Below are 16,141 nucleotides of genomic sequence, written 5' to 3' on the forward strand. Positions count from 1 at the left end.
TGTGCCCTACTTCTTTAAAAACAGAGCTGTTATAATCCAGCACATTTCTCTTTATAAGCCTCATTCACTATCAGTTAGAGGAACAAAAATCAAGCCTTACTCTGTCTACAGAAAAAATAAAGCAGATTATTTTAAATCTCAAGTCCAAACTGTGTTGCCTTTTCTACTAGGTCTGTCTGGGACAAATTTTACCCCATAGCAGCCCATTTGGTGCTGCATTTTGTTTCCAAGCAGTGTGGATCATGCACCAATGTTTTAGCTATTGCTTGCACACCATCAAGGCTTTTTAGGTTTCTCAACCTGTCACTCAAGAGAGTAGGCTAGGGGTGGGCAAAAGGTTGTGAAGGGACACAACAGGAATAGTTGACTCAAACTGACTAAAGGGACATCCCATACCCTATAAAATCACACTCTGGAGTAAAACTGGGGCTGGGGGTGTTTGCAAAGTAGTCACTGCTCAGAAACTGGCTGGGCAACAGTCAGCTGGTGGGAGGCAGCAAGTGATTGCCTTTGATCTTGTTTGCTTTTTCTTTCTTTTCCTTTAACATAATAAGCTGCCTATCTCAACCCATGAGTTTTTCTCTTTTTTGCCCTTCAGATTCTTTCCTGCATCCCTGTGGGGACAGCAAGCGAGTAACTGAGTGGGGGCCTAGATGCTGGATGGGGTCAAACCACCACACCTTTCCTTCAGGGAAAAAAATAGAAAGACACAAGTTTTCATGGAGTTATACTGAGGAAAGGAAGATTTATGCTTCTTGTAGTTCTAAATTTACAAATTGGAGGTTTATAACAATAAATAGCCATCCATCACAGCTTTTCTTTACTTCAGACTATCAAAAATGTCTGCATAACACATACTGTAGTCATACACTGAACTCACATTTTTAGCTATTATATCCACATAGCACAGTGTTATTCAATGCCTCTAATGGTGTAATTATGATGGAGAATGAAGTATTTTGGTGAATTACATAGGAGGGATTAAAATCTTAGGGTTTCATTCTCATTATAGTGATAAATTATGAGACAATGATCTCAACAACTGAAGACAACTATCTGCTTTCATCATTCTCTTAAAGTTGCCACACAGGTACATGAACTGGCTTTTTACCAGGGTGGGTATTGACAGGACAAGGGGTAATGGTTTTAAACTGGAAGAGGGTAGATTTAGGTTAGATGTTAGGAAGAAATTCTTTACTGTTTGTGTGGTGAGTCATTGGGACAGCGTGTGGCAAAGAGAACTATGTATTTGGAAAGAGCTGTGCTTCCTTGGGGTTTTTTTGCTATCAGCGATTATTCATTTCCAGCAACCTTTAAAGCTGCAGTTTACAGACGCAACCATCTGTTATTTACAGGCATGAACTACTGCTTTTGTAAAACAGTACAGATTCTCTCATTTCCCTCTAAAATCTAAAGATGGAACGAGATGTTGATGACTGGAAAAAGATGTTTTCTAGAGAGTAAACTGATAAAAGCCTATGGCAACTGGACTCAGCAACAGTGTCTTAAAGCATCTCCACTTGTTCATTGTAGTCTCATGGTTTAAAAATATAAATTGAGGTAAATTGCTCCTTGTCATTGACAGGTGGTTCCAAAATAAACCTAGACTGTTGATTTAAGAGTAGAGCTTCTAACTTTTTCTATTACTCTAATAATGGGTAATCCTTCTTGTAGAATGCAAACATCTCTCTATTTTCATTGGCTAACTCTAAGCATTCTGTTTTTTTCTAAATTACCCCTTCAATAAACTTACATGATTTAGCAATATTTCCAAACTCAGTATGGAGAAGCCATCAGAACGATGCTAGATCATGGGCCCTGAATGAAGCCGTCAACAATCATTAATAAACTCTGACAGCTGCCCAAAAGCTTTCATTCATTTTGTTTAACCATTGTATTGCAAGTCAAAATGCAGTGTAATCTTTACTGAAACTAGCCCAGCTAGCATAGCAAAAGTCAGTATGAGGATAGGTGTCAGTAGCTGTCATTAGGAAAAAATCCAGTCTGGAGCAGTAAATATAGAACGGATACCAGAAACTGTTTAATATAATAAGCTCTCTTCACTTTGTACAAACCTGCATAAAATATATTATCCTGAAAAGAGTCATATGAAATTAACTTTTTTTTCACAGTACATATCCTGTAAATGAATAATTAATTTTTTTCTCTCTCCTCTTTAAAATCTCCGTAGAATTTGCCTCATAACTGAGAAACACTCTCTTGGTGTTCTTAATCTAAGACTAAGTTCCAGAGATTTGTATGGAACTACTGATATACGGAACTAATTTTAAATAAAAATTCACAAGTTCAGACTGATACAGTAGCACTAGATTTGATCTATTGCAACAATAAAGACTTCATTTCTAACAAAGTAACAAAAATAACACATTTTCAAAGTCCATGCTAGACCTAGAGCTGAAACAGTCCTTTATGGAAGAGTGCTTTAAAATTTAATAAGGATTCAACTAAAGAGCTTTTACAGAAATTACAAGGAGAGTATGCAATAGGCTTGGATTTATTTATTCTTATCCAGGCTACAGAATTTTATAGGATTTTAATAAATCACATACGTAAAATAATTGTGAAATTATTCTGTAGGACAATGCCATTACGATGCAAATGTGTTCTGAAGTAACAATAACTCTTTGAACCCTTATAGCTGCTCATAAGTACTTAATTTTTCTAATTCTTTCTTCCTGTAGTCTTTCAACAATAAATTGTTTCTTCAAACATGAAATTATTTGTACTCACCCCCTTTTCAATGCTCCCTGTTTGGCAAAGAGTACCTTCAGCTGCTGGAATGCTGTTGGTAACACAGCGGTTACTTTTGCTGAGGCACCAGAGCTCTCTACACACTTCCTAGGAAAGAAGGCAAAAGCGAGTTGATCAGAATAAAAGCCTAAATTGCAACCAGTCCCCATACACACAGGCATATGCAAATTTGAACAGAGACTACTAAGAACAGATCCGGAGAGATAAATATACAGACAGCTGTGAAATACTCTGGAGCAATTTCAGAGCCCTAAGAATATTCTGCCAAAAAATGCGGGAAGCATCAAATTGTAGACTACAAGAATGTGCTTTTCACACCTGCCATGCAAATGATGTTTCATAGTTGCTTTTTTCTTGATTACTGTTAATATTGGGCATATTATATTTGAGTGTTCCTGCAAATATTGTCTTCAGATAAGCTGTAGGATTAATGTCATTTTCTGACTCAAAATTACATGGTAAAAAGATACTATTAATTTTGAAATATGAAACCGCAGCAATGCTTTTTGTCTCCTTTACTTACAACTAAAGTTTCTGAGCTCAGACTACGTGCACTCTGCTTCTGTAACACTTGCTAAAACAGTGCATGTGTATTAAGTACTAATTGAGCCATGTACTAAAATATTTTCTCTGGGCTTTTTAGTGTGGCTGATATTTCATATACAATTTAGCATATCCTACTACTTCCCTACATTGTCAGTGTTAAACAAACACAGGTTTTCAAATAATCTTTTTTCCTATCACATTTTCTCAATCAGTTTCACAAATTTACTAATTTAAGCCAGTTCTGTTGGCATTGGAGATTCATTGCTAGAACTACCTAAGGCTTGAAACTCATAATGTGGGCATGATCCAAAGTTGGCTGAACACCGGAAATCATAGTTGCTTCAGTTGCTCTTGGATTCAGCTGCCTGTGCAGAAAAGAATCAGAATTTCTTTGGTTTTGCAGTAAATGACTTATGTGATAATCTTTATTGTATTACTTTGAAATCTGTGCAAGAGTTTGCAAGCTGCTTACAGATATTTTCTATTTTAAAAAATGTTTTAAAACTTGAAAGACACTCAGATACTAAAAATATTTTTATCATAATAATTAATATTTCATTTTATTTAACTGCTGCTTGAAATCATATCACACAGATAATCCTTTTATAGATTCTATGGCTGAACCTTGGTACAAAGAGTAAAAAAGTAAAGTGTGAGTAAATGAAAGTTAATAGGCACCTGAACCCCCACAAAGTTTATTGTTTCTCTGAGGAAAATAATATCTAGCAGCTAAGCTCTTTTCTACACATATCAACAGGAAAACCTAAAATATTATCCTAAGATTCATGTTTCTTGCATTGAACTACATATACAAATGGATTTATTTATACATTATTCACTAGCAGCTGCAGTAGCAGTTTAAGAGTACAAGATTTTATTAAATAATGCAAAATTATTTTCTAAGTTTAAAATCAGCTGGTGCCATTCTTGAAAGATTATTAGTAAAGTTTATTTAGCTTCATTATTGGTAGAAGCAAGGTATGTTTTTTTTAAAAATCCACTGCATGTTAGAATAGTCTAAAATTATGAGGAATTAGTACTAATTATTTCTGCAGTTTTCATCTAATTTTTGACAATTGAGTCTAAGCTATCTTGTCCTGTTTTTGGTGGGTGATGAAAACTCAAGCAAATTGTTGAGCCTGTTCTTAGGAGAAACATTGTCACTTGTAAAAGCATACCTGCAGCCAATGTAGAACTATCTTTACTTTTCTGATTAGTATTTTTTGTTGAAGAAATGCAAACAGTTTAAATATTTATGGACTTAAATCTCTGAATAAAATACTTCCTGTATTGCCACTCAGCTGATAGAATTTTCAGATTAAGATACACACAAATATATGGTTTAGAATATCAAATAGAACAGGGAGAGAACAGAAGATACATCACAAACATTCTTGAAAAATCTAACTAATTACAAATTTCATATCCATTAAGGTGCTAACAATCAACACTAAATCAAATTCACATCTAAATGAAGCCTGAATCCAAACTTCAATATAATATAGATTTGAAAGTGAAAACCTAAAACTCATTACCTTCAGACACAGTATGAAGTGTTATTGTGATAAACCTGCCTGATTTACATTTAATTTACTTTCTCATTTTTCTCCACAAAATTAGGGTAATTTACCTTCTTATGTTTCATATGTGATTTACATTGTCAATTCATCATTGCAAATGTCAGACTGTGACAATTCTACTTGTGACTGTTTATTTTGCATCTGATTAAGTTCAAACGTTTAAATTCACAGCCATGATGACTTTGTGAAGTTTGGTTCATTGTTCTGAAAAGCGAAAAGTTCAGCTGCATTTAGAAGGAAAGATTTAATCCATTCCAATAAAGACAGAAGCAAAAAATCAGATCTGGGTAACAGTCTGGAATTTCAAAACATGTGTACTTCAAGGCAATTTTAATCCAGAATTCTGGTTTGAGTTCCAAAGCTTGCATGCAGAATTTCATTTCTGATATGCCTACACAAGTATCCCATCCATATTTTAACACACATGGGCAAGTAATAATTAAAACATATATTTCATTGCCAGGCTAGCAGATCCACAAGTAAGAGTATTTAACCATTTCCATCCAATAGGATTCTTTCTGCGTACTCAGGCTTCTTTGTGGCACTAGACTTCGACAAATCCACTGAACACCACTCAGACATTTTAATTCCAAACGATCAGCTGAACCACATGTGAATTTATGAATACAGCACTCCAAAAGTATTTCAGTCATTAATCCGTTTGCAGGACGATTCTATGCATGTCAGCTAAACTCCCTATTCCACAAAGTGAGAAAAGTATTTTCCTTCTTCCTAAATACTTTCGGAGATAGAATGAAAAGCACTACATTAAAAGTAGATATTATTACTGACACAGTCAGGTAGCCCTTATTCAGACCTTAATTTCTGCAGGAGTTTGACTCAGTAAATCCCCAAACACAAAAACAGAAGTAATGTAAAATTACTATGGGCAGTACCATACTATTAATATTTGGGCACAAACATCTGCTTAAATCAGAAAGAAGTTCTGATTGAGACAGGGATTCCAGTATCCCAAAGTCAATATAATATTTCCTTATGGAAAGCTACGTGAAACACAGAGGATTTATTAACTAGAAGAACCTAATGTATCAATTTGTAAAAGTAGTTTATATGAAAGTAAGAAATTAAATTATTTTTGTAATTTCTTTTAAATATAGCCAAATTAATTTGTGGTGTTTTTTTCCTCTGGTGTTTTGCATTTAAAAGAGCAGAATCCAAAGTACCTACTCCATCACCCTGTATATTAAATGAAAAATAAAATCAGTAGTAATTTGAAAAAAATAAGGTATCTAAAAACAAGTGGAGAATCCATCTGTGCTGTTATTTCATTAAACGAAAATGGAATTTTACCAGGTACTACTATGGGTATGTCTTCTTTATTTTCAGCTGATTTTGGAAAGTTAAGAGAGAAATTCTGACTAAAGTGATAAAGCTTTCCATTCTCCAGCTCAACCCTATAGCTGGTACTAACTTAGTTTCATAAGTTAGTAAGTTTCATTGATTTAAGCTATTCCCTTACTACCATCATCCTATTGATAACATCTCTAAGGAACTGATTTCAATAAGCCAACCTTACAAACATATGAGGAACTGACCAGGCAAGGTCAAGCCCAGAATCACTAGTAGGAAGTATACTGCTTTTTCCACACTCGAACATTCACACACACATGCATGCACACCCACCCACCATAGCCTAAAGGCTATGGTGAGCCTTTAGGGTAGTTTGTTCACTGGCAGACACAGGATGAAGCTAACATATCTTTGGCCAACATTTGATTTGTGTGAATAATTTACTGAATTAAGAGAAAGAAGCATAATCTGAAAATTAATCAATGACCTCAAAGTCAGTCTCCAAATGTGTGGAATTAATAATTATTAATTTGTAAAGCAAACAAGGGAAGTGTTTTAAAAATCCAGGAAACATAAACTGAAGCTGAGGCCTTTCACAAGATCAAGACAAGATAGATGACAACCTGTAACGGTGTATCTTAGGGCTCCATGACTTCAGTTTGGAATTCGGATGCTTGTATTTGCAGTAAATTAAACAAAGCTGAACCCATCTAGAGAAAAAAAACAGCAGATCAAATTATCTTCCTTTTGCCTAAGTGTTATCAATGATGGAGCCTCTTTCTGTTGTGTCATGCAGAGTTACATATAGGCATTTCAAATTATGTGACATCAAAGCATCCTATATCATAATCATCATAAAAGATAACAATACAGCACAATGAAAACTCAGTAATATGAGCAAAGACCAAACTGCTGTGCTGTTCTTAAATTTTCCAACACTAATGAAAGCCTCCAAACAAAGATAGCAGTTTGGCCCATAATACTAAAAAAATAAACTGGGAAATACATTCTCAATGCATACTGGACTACAGTAATTTGGGAGTTTTGGGTTTTGTTCATAAAATTTTAAGATGTTAATTAGGATTTTATATCACTTCAGCACATTTAATCTAGAATATGCTGCACCTCTTGATGAGCATTTGCTAAAATAGAGCATAAAAAGAATTATCTTGAATTGTAACTAACAATTCAGACCCGAAAAGCATAACCAAGGGTATTTCCAGCATCAGTGTTGAAATACTGCTGACAACATGATTAAAACTAGAAGACTATAATAATGGGTGAACTTCAGAAGGTTCAAAGTTTAGTTCAGATAAGCACCCAAAAGTCACCATTTCAGTGCTCCACTACCAAATGCTCACGAAGTTGTGCAGCATGTAATGAATCACAACATGCTGAAAGAATGTGAAATAGAATCCAAAGCTTAAGTTGTACATTTGTATTATTTTACCAGCATTCTTTTCCAAATATTGGGTGCTTATTTGAACCTTATGGAAACTCTAGAAGCCCCACAAGCTCAAACACCTTCAAGTAGCATCTTTCCTTTCAAACCCATGCAACCTATCCCATCTCTATTAAAACCACTTTCCAGTATCTGGAATCCCATTACTTCTTCTGCTATCATCTAATGCACTCCTTCTGCTTTGATCACTAGCTTTCCCTTGCACTTTTTAAACTACTTTCTTAAGATCCAGACACATTGGTGTTAGTTACACCTATGTCTCTTGTGAGAGAGAGACAAAAAAACAAAGAGGGGGTGGAGACAAGATGGTCCTTGGGAAAGAAGAAAGGGGACAACAGAAACTTCTAAGAAAAAGACACAAAAGGATGTAAAACTGCTTCAGAATTCAGGAAGAGCAGAACTTCTGGGATTTCCCTTGGCTATACACATCTTCATCTTAAAAAAAATAATAATAATTAAAAAAAAAATTCACTTTAAGGAAAAGCTGAATGTGTTTCAAATGTTCTTAACTACAGAATGATCTGGTAAGTCCTTACACAGGAAAAGCTCAAAACTTTAATAATTCTAAAAGCACAATGCCTGCACAATAGTGATAAAAGGTTTTGCACTTGACTAGCAAGTCAAGACCTTATGAATAAAAAATAATTGAAAGGTTGATAAAATCAAAAGAGTATGAAACCAAGGTCTTCAGTTCCTCTCTTCACCTAATACTACTTTAAACTCCAATTTCTAAGTATTGTAACATAAATCCATCTGATCAAGCTGATTTTGCTCTGCTTATAAACACCAAGTCACTTAAGCCAGAGTATGACATACAGAGCTGGGGGAGAAAAAGTCACTTTTCAGTGAGTTACTAAGTACTATGTACAGATTAAAATTAATGCACAATTCTAGTCATAGTATCAACAGTTGAAGGGACAAAGGTAGTTATGGTGCAAAATTACTCCAGTGGCTTCTCTGCCCTTCTTGAAACAACAGCTTCCAGAATCTGCTTCCACTTTTCTTAAAAAACACTCAATCATGTTTAATACAATTCTCTGTTTAACTGAAGTAATTTGCAATTGAATCAGTGTATCATAAAACAAAATAAACAGCTTAATTCACTAATATCAAAGTTTGTGTTACCTGATTACATGGGTCAATTGTAATTCAGGGTATTTTGCCCTAGAAGAAATACTGTACAACCACTGTGCATAGCAATCTGTTTACTCTTCTGAATTTGAAAGTCAACTGACTAATGCTGTTTTGTTTTGGTCATTATTAGCTAATTCAGTTAAACTATTGTGTCTCTGAACTGGCATACGGGAAACTAGGAAGCAGTGAAGTTATGACAACTGCATGTCCTGTATTTCTGTAGCTCACACTTCCCCAGCAACTTCCCATTAATGGTAATTAACTTTATGGCCACTCCCCATAACTCATTAAAAACTTCCTAGAACCAACTATGGCAAGATTTCCTTATTCTGAGAATATATCTTAATTTTGCCTGTTTACAAGCAGAAAGTTCATAGCTTGAACTCTATCTATCCTCCAAAATGCACTAACAAAAAGTGAATAAAAACTGGTATTTGAGTTTAAAGCTGTTTTCATTGGCAGACTAACTGGAGAACTTAATTGCAAACATAAGACCATGACACAGAAGAGAGCGACCTGTCATCAGCTAAAATACATTACCTGATGTGTTAAACTCTAGTGTGAAATACCAAGAATAGTCCTGCTAATTTCAGTGAAGCCATGTATGCAAAGGAGAGAAGTGTTTGTCCACTTTTCCCCCTACTCAGAGTATTTACTGACACCAATGATGTTGAGAAAGAACAAAATGCAATAAAATAAACAAAGAACTGTAAGGCACTATCTCTGAAACCCACGCTAGCAGCCAACAGCTTCACAGATCATAAAATGCACCACAGCAATATCAACCATATGTATAAAGTATTAACTGCTATTAAAATGTCTGAGGTTTTAGCCTCTGTCCTAAAAATGTGGGGACCAGCTCTAAAGCAAAGCATTATTTTGAACGACAAAATCTCTGTGTTACAGTCAGGCATATTCCAGGTATTATTTCAACTCATAAAACAGATCAATTCAAAGTCAAGAATGGAATTCTTCCCTGCATTAACCCAGAGACAGCCGACAGCCAACTACTATTAGGCAGATGCTCAAAGGTTAAGGAGGCAAGGAGTCAATAAAAAAAGTTCTCCTTACAGTCACCTAACCTAAAGGACTGAAAAAGGTTTTGAACTATCAGGGGAGCTGGCATACAAACAAAGCAAAGAACTGTGACACACTTGATAATCATTAGAAGAGAATTCACACTGTATCACTCTAGAAGATGTAGCACATCCCATAGCTATATAAATGAACAGGAACTAGTTCCTAAGAACCTCAAAATCTCCCACTGCAATGAATCCCATAAGATACCTGAAAGTATGTATTGTCTTTAGGAAAAAGCTATGTGTCTGTACTATACGGTGACATTTCCACTATTACAATTTGGGTCACTGTATGTCATAAATTTAACGTTCTCCTGAATCTGAAAGTGTGCCCTAAAATTGTAGTATTTTAAGTACCTTGAGATACTGCCTCTCAGTTATTTATTCAAATTATTCCTTAATTTAAATTCTCTAAAATTGCCCCTGTATCAGAAAGAGTGGAAAGTATAGTATAAAGAACAACGCACATACAACTTTAAAAGGATCTCTCTAATTTTCTAACATGTAGTTTTATTTTTTCAGCTCAAAGAGCTAAAGTATATCTCTGAACTCTTGTCTGATCTGATGTGCTGAACAATACAGGGAAATCTGACCAATAGCCACAATACTTTAGCTGGAACAGCTCTGTTCATCAGTGAGTAAACAGTTTAACTAGGTCTAGTACTTACAATAGTATCAAAACAACAACCAAAGAGCTCCTTTTAAGGCCAAATTAGCTCCCTGTCAGTAAATACACACAGAAAAAGGCAGAAACAGTCAGACCCTTTACTATTTTAGTTATGATGCCTCCACTGTTTAAACACTTTTCCATGTATTTAACTCCAAGTTACTAAGTCATAAAGGCTTTAGGTACCTAAATGTTCAAAATTATTTGCAGCACCAGGACATGAGCTATGATTAAAAGCAACAAATAGTTTAAAAATAAATATACAGCGGGAATAGGCAAGGAAATATGGGAGAAAAGGCAACAGATTAACATTAACATAGAGGGTTGAAAGAGGTCATTTTTCTAAAGGTTAATAAGACATTCAAGGAGAATTCCAAAGCAGAAAGAACATGAAGATTTTCTAAGCTACTTTAAAAACACCAACTATCCCAACAGCTACATCAGAGTCCAAAGAAGACTTGTAAATTTTTAGCCACTGATTTGACAGTTTGACTGTTTCTCTTGTCAAGTCTCATGACCACAAATCAGTAAAGAACATCAGCAAGATAAAAAGGCAAGCAATTTTCTCTTGAGATTTCCTTTTAGTTTAGAATTTAGATCTTTCTGGGTCACTAAACCCCATGTTGGAAAACACGCTCTACCCCTTTTTTACCAGGCACTTCAAATAAAAAGGCCTAAAAGAAGTGCTAGAAAGAAGCTACTATACAAAACTAGGTCCATTGTTAATTAGGGATTTTTACTACATTTTTCTGTCCATTGTTGCACCTGTGTAGAGTAAGACCAGTGAATGGCATCTTCATTAGTACATCAAACAGAAGTATCTAAAACACTGTTTACTTTTGATAATGAAAGAGTTGAGCAGTGTATTCAACTTAGCTTTTCCTGGTACTTAGATCTAGTTCCACTACTCAGTTCTAAAAAGCTTTTCATATGCAAATAAGTCTTGCTTGTGTGGATATTTTCCGTCTGCATTACCAGCTTCCAAAGACATTTTTTTTCCACTTCAAATTACCACTTGAAATCTGTATGATCATAATCACAATGATCTTGTTTTCAGAGCATTATGGCCATGGTGGATAGTAGACACTATTTTAAATGCTTATAATTTTAGAGTGGGTATTACCAGACTTCTACAATAAACTCTCATATTAATGTATGCAGTCTAAATCCTATTACGAAAACCAGGAGTATTTTTCCTGAGATACCTAGAAGTTACATTCACATTGATGGTACGCTGATGGAACTCAATACACGATATCAATTCAGAGAACTGGTAATGTCACATGAAGATATAAATTCCCTTTTGAAACTGTAAGGGAATCCCAACAAAAACTTAAAAAGAAAGTAGAAGGCAAAAAGCCAAGACTATCTATACATATTCATTACTTCCAATTGTTCGTGGTTTAGAAACTGGTTTAGGAAATAAAGTGTACTGTGCAGTGTGATCATCAAAACGACTATATAGTTTAACAGTTTCTGAAAAAAATAACACACATGTGAAAAAGCCAGGTTTTGTACTTTATTAAGCATATCTCCAAAGGCTGTGCTATAAATCATGGAACACATATCTGCAGGTTACCTTAGCCTGAAAATGCAAGTCTGCACGGTGCGAATTTGGAAGATACAAAGACGGTACGACTTAGATACAGCAATAGGAAACAGGGCCCCTTAAAGATCAGTGGTGGGAACTGAAAACTTAAAGAGGAACAATAAAGGCCAAGAGAGGTTTGATGAGAGATCAGGAAAGACCCAGGGAGCTAGTCAGCTAGCTATATACAGCTTTTAAGTCTTTCGCACAATATCATCTGCCAATGAGGCATCCCAAGAATAATGTTGTATTTGTCACCCCGGGGATATTAAAAATTGACTTCTTTTGTAGCTAGCCTTTAGAGAAGTAAATAGAGTTAAAATCCAAAGATTACATTGTTTTATTTGAATAATCTAAAAATTTAATTGTTATTAAAACTATTTACTTTTAAACTGCTAGAAATGTCTTCAAAGTTTATTTAATTTCATTTCAGCTGATTATTTGATGACAGCACAGCAGAAAGCATCTTTTTACTACAAAATTTGGGATGTGAGATTTTCAGGATTTATAAATCTATCGCATCATGGACTAAGTGTGCAGATTTTTATTTCTACTGTAAATTTATTTACCTTAATTATTGCACATTGGTACTTGCAGCCAAAGCTTTGCTAGTACTTAGTTATTCAGTATTTTAACCAGCTATCTAGCTTCACATTCCTCTGTTTCCAAAACTGTAATGCAACTTTCCAGAAAGAGGTCTGAGCAATGTGAGAAACAATAAACTCTATGTCAGAATAAAAAATGAAAACAAGACCTGACAATTCAATAAAAATACAAAAGTAATTTCAAAATGCAGCTTTAAATTGAAAAGTTAAAGCCAACACAACAGATTTCATGTTTCAAGATTAGTACAACATGAACTTGGTCTCAATTAACTGAAATCAGACAAAATTTTGTAGTACACTTTACAACAAGCAGGTTCTGGGCTCCTTTTTTTCCTAAAATTAAAGAATGCTCTCCCCAGCTCATTGTTACCCACCCATTTTGGTGTACAGTACACACAAATGACTCAAGCAAAAGATGCAGCATAAGGATTAAAATGTACCCTTTGCTTACATATGATGGCACCAGACAGGCTACTGGAAATCTGTAACCCACTACTGCATCTAACTAAAGATCTATGTTTGAATGGAATATATACAAGTGACTATGCAGAACACTCAGCATAAGGATTAAGACTTCTTACCCCATATTTACATTGACGGGATGTTGCTCCATACTGGAAGCGACACTGTTCATCAGCATCATACACCTGACCTGGGGCCACAGCTGGATAAAGAAAGTCACGCTTGGGAGGCTCATTATCAAGGCAAGTACCACGGCCCGAACTGTTCAACATAAAGGACCAAATCAATTAGGAATTCTACTGACTGTAAATCACAGAAATGATATCTAGTATCATGTATCTAGTTCTTATTTTTAACAGCACTGGGTGTGAAATAAATATGATTGCAATAAACAAACAGTAAGATGGTACACCCATAGTAAAAAGAAAAAATAATTAGAGGGAATTAAGATCTTATAATAATTTTTCATCATTATTATTAACAAAAAATACTTGTTTTAGATTGTGGAATAGATTTCATATATTATCCTTTTTAATGTGTGATAATTTCTGAGCCACACAAGACTGATTTTCATGTTTGTTTTAAGATTCCTATTTGTTTTCACTGAAGAAGAGCTACATTTGGTCACAAAAAGAAAAATAAACAAATTAAGCAAACAAAATAAATTCACTTTACAATTCTTAATGACCTTTTTGATCCTTCAAAAAGCTAAGTACAATCATACAGATATGAGCAGCTCAATTGGTTTACATAAAACACATTTAAATTTTAATATAACTTAATATTTTTAGGAGTAGGACCTCGATATGCATGCTTTTCTTAAATTTGAGTCAACAAAATAGTTACAGTGTTAAAAATTCTGAAGGATCTCATATTTACCTATACAAGGGTGAGTGCAAAAATTCGTATGGATCTAAGATCTCTTCTATTGAACTAATAATACTTAGTCTTAAAATCTTCATGTTAGAACCAAGATAATCTTCTTTGAAAACTTTTTCTTATTTTATATTCACTGTTTTGTTAGGTGGTTGGTGTTTGTTTGTTTTTCCAAAATATGCCCATATTCAACCACAATATTTTAGTGTAGTGGAATAAATAACAAAGAAAGCCAAATGCAGGCAGAGGTTTTTTTAGAAAACTGTACTTCCCTAAATATAATTATTCTGTTTTATTTAGTGTGCATAAAAGAGGACAGATGCTTTTTTGCTTTCATTTCACATGTGAATAAGTGAGGATTTTAAAAGAATTCTTATGCCAACACCTTAAAATTTTTTTCCAACATTCCTACAAATTCTGCCAGCACTTGTTTTTTTTTCCAAATCTTTTCCATGCACCTTGTCAAAGGAACATAATTTCAGAAGGGAATGTTCTACACCGGTTTTTGGACATCTCCAATTTTCTACACTTCTCACCTGCAGATAAAAAAAAGAGCAAAAAGCCTCCTCTAACTACATATTTTATGTTTTTATATTAACCCTATTTTATTAAATTCTTTGAAGTATCACAATAAACCCTTTAAGGAAAAAAAAAAAAAAAAAAGAAACTAATAACTGCCAACTATTACAGAAGGCAAACAGCAATTAAGACAAGAACCAGGTACATCCAGGGGAAAAAAAAAAAAAAAAATTATATTGATATTAATTCCAAGGAATTTTGTGTCATTTCACCTGTGCACAGTCACACGCACCCTCGCACCCTCAGATGAAACCTACCTTTAAAATATCAACTGTATGGTTCTAGCTATTTAATAAAAAAAACCTACTTGCTCCTTTGTTCCACTTTTAATTATTGCAAGAATATGTATATTCTAAAAGCAGAGGCTGGGAAACTATCCTACATTCTGTTGAAATATTTCGGTGTTGTATTTTGCTTGTATACAATATGAAAACAACTCAAATACAATCTTATTTTCTGCATTGTCTGAACCAAACTGTAGTTAGGAGCTTTGTTTAACATTTGAAATAAGCTTGAGCTAGTATTGCATGTGATGGGAACATTTCCATAGATTCCAATAGTGCAGTCTGGTCTGTAAACTGTGATCCTGTAAACAAGATCCAAGGGCACAGCGGTTAAAAACCCTCATTACTTTCAGTGACTCTGTAGGCATATGTACCCCTGCATGGTTTAGATTACAGAATCAGATCTAAATCCTTCAATTTATGAAACTTGTAAATTAAAGTCTTAACCTTCTCCACAAGACTCAGAACTGCAGAACTGTAAGTAAAAATTCTTACAGTAAATACAAAAATATGCCTTTTCTGCTCTAATGACAGGATTTTCACCATAATGAAGTACTGTTGCAGGAGTGAAAAACAAGAAGATTGCTACTGAGCAGTCATTCACTTACTAGCTACATTACATCACCACCTCTCAGATTGAAAATTTATTTCTCTCTTTCCTTCTGCTTCAGTTCTATTAATTCACTAAAGAGCTCGAACAAAACTGACATATTTTACAAACTTAGTGTGAGAACGTGATACTGTATTGTGTGACCTGAAGTATTTTGGAAAAGAAATAGCATGTGTTATAAAACACAGTAATAAAACCAGGAACTTTTCCATTGGTATTGAAAGGTCTCACCAAAGCTGTGCAAAAGATGAATTTAGCCTGATGACCATATAACCCTTCTAGACAACTTCTACTGGTGTAATTCTCTTGAGTCTATGTCCCTGTTCTTACTCCTTTCTCTTTGCTCCATCAAAACAAAACTCAGACACTTGAGGAAAAAAAACAGTCTGCTCAGGCAAGAGCAATAAACCAAAAGGGTGCAAGAAGTACAATGGCATTGGTGCACTTCATAAACAGGGATCTAACAGTTATTCACATTCAGGCCTACAAACATTTAAAAACCCTTTGTGTAAAGGTAAAAAAAGTAATAGGAAGTAAAGGAATGCTCAAATACCTTAATCTCTGCAATTTTAGAAAACTTCTACTC

General features: G+C 34.5%; 1 protein-coding gene across 1 annotated transcript in view; it reads right to left on the reverse strand.

Annotated features, from left to right (window-relative positions):
* Positions 1-16,141, reverse strand: part of ADAMTS6 (ADAM metallopeptidase with thrombospondin type 1 motif 6) — a 139,909-nt gene that overhangs the window by 50,834 nt on the left and 72,934 nt on the right. The window contains exons 11-12 of the mRNA XM_051642626.1: positions 13,326-13,467; positions 2,752-2,859 (exon numbers count right to left, since the gene is read on the reverse strand). Coding sequence (XP_051498586.1) covers positions 2,752-2,859; positions 13,326-13,467 — 250 coding nt within the window. The remainder of the gene's footprint in view (positions 1-2,751; positions 2,860-13,325; positions 13,468-16,141) is intronic.

This window comes from Apus apus, chromosome Z (genome assembly GCF_020740795.1).
Source record: "Apus apus isolate bApuApu2 chromosome Z, bApuApu2.pri.cur, whole genome shotgun sequence".
Classification (NCBI taxonomy): Eukaryota; Metazoa; Chordata; class Aves; order Apodiformes; family Apodidae; genus Apus; species Apus apus.